The 5457-nt window shown below is 32.7% G+C and overlaps 1 protein-coding gene across 1 annotated transcript; it reads right to left on the bottom strand.

The window, feature by feature from the left end:
* Positions 1-306: 306 nt before the first annotated feature.
* On the bottom strand, positions 307-3389 carry LOC107816804 (phospholipase A2-alpha). Its single transcript, XM_016642555.2, has 4 exons — positions 2969-3389; positions 2731-2773; positions 2522-2647; positions 307-702 (listed from the first exon to the last, which is right to left on the bottom strand). Exons 1-4 carry the CDS (start codon positions 3101-3103, stop codon positions 527-529), a joined length of 480 nt encoding a protein of 159 aa, XP_016498041.1. The 5' UTR covers positions 3104-3389; the 3' UTR covers positions 307-526.
* Between the last annotated feature and the right edge of the window lie 2068 nt (positions 3390-5457).

Below are 5457 nucleotides of genomic sequence, written 5' to 3'. Positions count from 1 at the left end.
TAGTTTAACAGTGTATTTTGATACCTAAATCATTATTTTTGCTAATTCTCAATGTATGTTAGGCTTACTTAGTCTTAAAGACTAGATGCCATCATAACATCCTAAGGCGGGAAGTTGGGGTCGTGACACAAATACCTAAATCTGATAATGATAAAATGTCATATTCCAAAAATTAGCCTATGTTATTTGGAATGAAACTCATATTTTAAACTTCATTTTAAAATAGTCTAAATACACATTAAAGTCATTCAAAAGTGAAATCACGAATGCAATTTCAAAAGAGATCTCTGAGAGACCGAGTTTCAAGGGCAGATAAATGATCCATTATATACAGTACAACTAAACATTTGATCCAAAGAGAAATTACAAGCAGAAGGGTCAGCCAGAATGACAATGGTAAGAACAATTTTCTCAAAATGTTATAAAAAAAATTATAAACTAAAATAAATCAGAAAAGAACATAGAAATATTAACTTCCTTTTCTTTCTCTCTATTTTCCTTTTTTTTCTTACAACTACGAAAAATACTAGGGTTTCTTGAAAATATTCCCAGCAACGACAGCAGCATCAATAACATCAGTAATCACTCGAACAACAGTACCAACTGAACAAGTGTTCCCTTTAAATGATGGAGCTCCTGATTTCGTGAACGTAGCCACACAATTCAGGAAATTTTGGTTGCACTCTAAGTTTAGATAATTATCTGTAACATCAAAATTAACAAAAATTAAGGGGAAAAAACTAAAAAGAAAGAAATCAACCAAGAAGAGCGAATTCGCGATTTTGAATCATTGGGTATATTATACTATGTGTTATCCTGTTATATGTATTTATGTTTTAAATTCTTTTTGTATATGTTTTCGTAATTAGAGCTGAAAGTAATGAGTTAAGCACGCTCATAGAACCAACTCGCTGACCAATACAATCAAACTTTTCTATAACATCATCCTCTATAACAACACTTTATTATAACGGTCAAATTTTCTTTGGAACCAATTAATCTTATTATATTATAATATCTGTTCTCTGTAATAACACTTTGCTATAGCAGTCAAAAAATGTCCACTACTAACAAGATTATTATAGAGAGATTTAAATATACCATTCCTGAAAATTATTAAACCTTTCTTGTGGAAATTAAACAAGTTTCAAAGAAAGTAACCTAGCAATCAGTTGCATTAATAATGGGAGAAAAGGAAAAAAAATGAGACATATGTGAAAAGGAAGCTATAGTTTACGTAGAAAAAAGTTGTATAAGTGCATTTAGACCAATAATTTGTCCAGAGCTTCTGAATAATGCATGTATGATAATTCAAGTTCACCCACCTTGATGTGCCACATATAATTGACTACAACCACCTCCTAGTTCAAATTTCTTATTCTCTCTAGCTTGGTGTTCTTGCAAGTAACTTGTTCAACAAAAATTTTGGCTAAATTTTCATTCTTATTATTTAGTAGATAAAGTAATTCGGTATTTATTATGCTAGTAAAAAGTATTCCCTCCATTTAATATTAGATAATGTACTTTATTTTTTAGTCTGTTTCAAAATAAATGACACATTTCTAAATTTGAAAATAATTCAACTGTAAACTCTTTCAGTTTACTCATTTACCCTTGATGAGAAGTTTTTATAGCCACTCAAATGTCATGGCCCCACAAACTTTTTACCCCAAAGACCATAAGTTTTAAAAGTCTTTCTTTTTTCTTAAACTCTGTAGCGACTCAAACTATCTCATCTAATATGAAACGGAGGGAGTAATTGATATTTAGAATTACTGAAGTACTCACATGCTGGAACACCAGCATTAAAAGAGATTTAAAAAAACTTGCTTGTGAATCCTTAACTTTTTTTTTAAAAAAAAACAAAGTTGACAAGTGAAGTGGAATCTACGACATCATCTCATCAATTAGAGGTCCTATAATTCATCTTTAGCACTGTCTCACCTCATCAATATGGGGCCACATTATCTCTAGGTTTAGTGTGAGCTATAAGTTTTTGAAATAGGTCATTGTCCCTTTTAGATAAAACCAAACCATAATAATTTCTTTTTAAGAAAAAACCTTGCCATTATGTATGCTATTGTTTCAACCCCAAAAAAAGACCTTCTTAGAAGAGCCAGAGAAAAAAAAGAAAAAGAAACAATATATAAAAAGGAAAACGTGAACAGTGCTTGTGCAGCTTCTTTTTGCGTTTTTTACCATTAGCAAAATGCTGCAACAATTAAAGTTGACACTCTTGTTTGCCCATTTCTTTTGTCCTATTAAGAAATTGTTCTATTTTTACACTTTATGTTCACCAAATAAATTTAGAACCATTTTTCTCTTTCTCACTTTGAATTATTGATAGACTATAAGACAAGAATTAGTGTGTTACCCCTGGTAAAAACGGTTATTAATCTGATATCACAAAATTATAGCATAAACAGTTAGTATTACACAAATAAAATTAAAGTTTTATGCGGCACCAATGAAAATATATTTAATTACTTATAAAATATATAGTAATGGGTAAATAACTTACTGCCTTTACGTTGTATACAGAGATCATGCTTCATACAGCAAGCATCAAGTCCATCACATGGTTGCTCCCCTGGACATCCACTGTATAGAACTCCACAATACTTCCCATATCTTAGGAGTGGAGGAACTGCCATTATTCAAGAAAGAAAATCACTTTTTTGTGTCTTAAGAGAAGTAATTTATACAATTAATTAATAGAAAAGTGTGTACCTGCACAGAACTTTGATTCACATGTTCTACTGCATTCTTTTTCCTAATTTTTTTTTGGAGTTAATTAGAAAAAAAGAAAGAAAGTTAGGGTAAGGTTTATGAATAATTAACATGAAATGAGACATTGTTAATCAAAAATCTCGAATTCGAGTCCCAGTAAAAAAACTCTAGGTAGGGGACGTTTTTCCTTTTGATTATAGAAAGAAACATGAAATGAGAGATAGAAAGAAAGATTTACCAAGGAGATGCCAGCATTAGTTTCAATGCCAATGTTAAGGGCATGAACTGAAATGGGAGAAAACCTGAGGGCTATGATGCAAAATGCAAGAAGTACTTGTAGAGAGAATAACTTCAACGACTGCAGAAAAGCCATTGAAGAAAGCAAGCACTGAATTATGAGAAAAGTTTTTTTGGTTTTGCTTACAGGCTCTGATTTATAGGGAGAAATGGTTGGTGACAAACTAAAAAAGTGTGTATATAGAAACTGATGAAGCTTTACTTAGGTGGTGTAGTTTCTTTGGAAGAGATAGAAGGTGGGTGACTTTTAGGGACTGAACTGATCGAATGGATGAAGGGGGTGGGGGTGGGGGTGGGGTGTGAGATTTGTCGTGTAACATCTCGTGACATGTTTTTGGTGGTGTTCACATTCTGTCATCCACACGAGTCTTTTATCTCTATTTGTGTATATATATTAGTATGAACATTTTGTCTTAACATTGAAATGGATAGTTTACGCGTATTCAATTATTTGAACAGATAATTTTTATTGGCCAATGTAAGTATAGGGTAACACTTCTATCAAAATTTAGACAAATAGGTAAGACATTAAATCACTTTAATTTTCTAAATTGCTGGAATTTTAATATTGATCTCTCATAATTTTTACTCACTTCACACCAGTAAATCACGCTTGGGTGCATAAAATATTACTCCTATATGTAAACTTTGTTTCTTCTCTTCTTAAGGAATATTACAGTAGTACTTAATAATTTCGGCCTCTGTATGGATAGTATATGATTATTGATTCTTCATTATTTTAATTAAGTATATATGTGGCGTCCCCTTTCTCCTTTGATCTAGCTCATGTTTTCTTTCTATTATGGCAGAATAGCCTAAATGGCTGCGAATTTGTCATCTCGGTCCCCAAATTTAATGAAGTTTCATCTAGGCATCTCTACTCGTTCAAAAGTAATATTTTAAACCCTTGTGACCATTGACCAAGCATGTGTGGCATTTGCTTTGTTGAGTTGGATAAAATGCGTGACTACACACTTTAAGAAGCGAGTAAAAACTTATGATTCTAATTAAAAATACCAAAAAAAAAAATTAAATAAAAAGCAGAAAAATAAATATTCCTACACAAAATAATTCACTCCCGCCGATCTCCTTTCCCCCTCTCAATTTTTACTCTTTTTCACAACCCCTCCGGGCACACACAACAATCTTTTTTCTCTTCTCCAGGACCGAGAATAGATTTGGAGAGCTTCATGGAAGAAGGCGAAGAAGAAAGGCGAGAAGTGAAATAGATGAAGAGCCCACTTGTTGTACAGCTACTTGTTGTTGTAGCGGCTGTGCGGTGATGGGGTCGGTCTAAGTCCATTAAACCTTAAAAAATGACAATGGTTATGCATGATCTTTTGCTTTCATCATTGTAATGGCCATGGACAGTACACAGGCGCAGAAATTGAAGAGAAGAGAGAAAGAGTGGGTCCTTAGCAGAAGAGGGCAGGGTGTGTGTGGGCGGACATAGCCACTTAGGGACTATGGCTTCCGCTCTCTTTACCCTTTTGATTCCCTCAATCCTCTCAAATTGCAACTTCCCATCGAAACTCAGTCCCTATTAATGGGTGATTTTTAGAGAGAAAGGTATGAAGTGTTTATGAGAGAAAACTTTAGGATTCAACTTTTTCTTTTTTTAAAAATAATTTTTGTGAATAAAACAATGATATCGAATATTTTTATCTGACGTGGATAATATAGTGAGACGATTGAGGAACACACATGATCAGAAGGGTTTTAAATATTACTTTTGAATGAGTAGAGGTGTCTAGATGAAACTTCATTAAGTTTGGGAATCGGGATAACAAAGTTGCACAAATATAAGTGTAAGTTAGGCTATTCTGCTTTCTATTATATATGAAAGTTTTACTGAAGTGCAGTCGGCCCATTTTAAGTATAACCTTCCTTCCTACAAAATGGTTACAAAAATTTATATTCAACAGTGTGGTTAAAAATTACTACATTCTAGAGATTTTCAGCGTGAGAAGAACAAGTACATCTCGGAATCGAGAAATTTGACATTCTTTTTTTTCCAATTTTTATATTGCTTGAAAATAAGCTCCCAAATAAGTAGATTTTACTGTAGAAATGGCGTGGGTAGCCACTATTTAAGGTGATATTTATTTTTTATCTAGCAATTCTAATGTTGAGCAAAAATAGCCACTACTTTATTAAAATTAATTTGAAAAGATATTTTTACCGTTTCTTTCATTGTTTTTCTTCTCAAACTCTCGCTTCTCTCTCTCAAGTTCGATACCCATTATTGATCTCTCAAATTGTGATCTCTCATCATAGAGTGATTTCAACTAATTTTCCTATTTAAATTTTGCCAAGTGATAAAAATAATTACTGGTATCGCTAAAACTGTTGGCAGTTGGGATTTCCTTCACAAAATGCCTGTGGATGAAAATGAACAGAATGGGTGGCTTTCAGGATTACAACCACCAA

This window comes from Nicotiana tabacum, chromosome 18 (genome assembly GCF_000715075.1).
Source record: "Nicotiana tabacum cultivar K326 chromosome 18, ASM71507v2, whole genome shotgun sequence".
NCBI lineage: Eukaryota > Viridiplantae > Streptophyta > Magnoliopsida > Solanales > Solanaceae > Nicotiana > Nicotiana tabacum.
Note: the sequence above shows the minus strand (reverse complement) of the source record. Positions and strands in the feature narration are given on the sequence as shown.

What these genes read in the sequence shown, in the direction of transcription:
- LOC107816804 (XM_016642555.2), bottom strand. Translation starts at nt 3,103, where the DNA reads ATGGCTTTTCTGCAGTCGTTGAAGTTATTCTCTCTACAAGTACTTCTT. An exon ending in CTAATGCTGGCATCTCCTTG is followed by an intron (nt 2,774 to 2,968) that starts GTAAATCTTTCT and finishes AAAAAAAATTAG; the next exon opens with GAAAAAGAATGCAGTAGAAC. An exon ending in TGAATCAAAGTTCTGTGCAG is followed by an intron (nt 2,648 to 2,730) that starts GTACACACTTTT and finishes GAATAATGGCAG; the next exon opens with TTCCTCCACTCCTAAGATAT.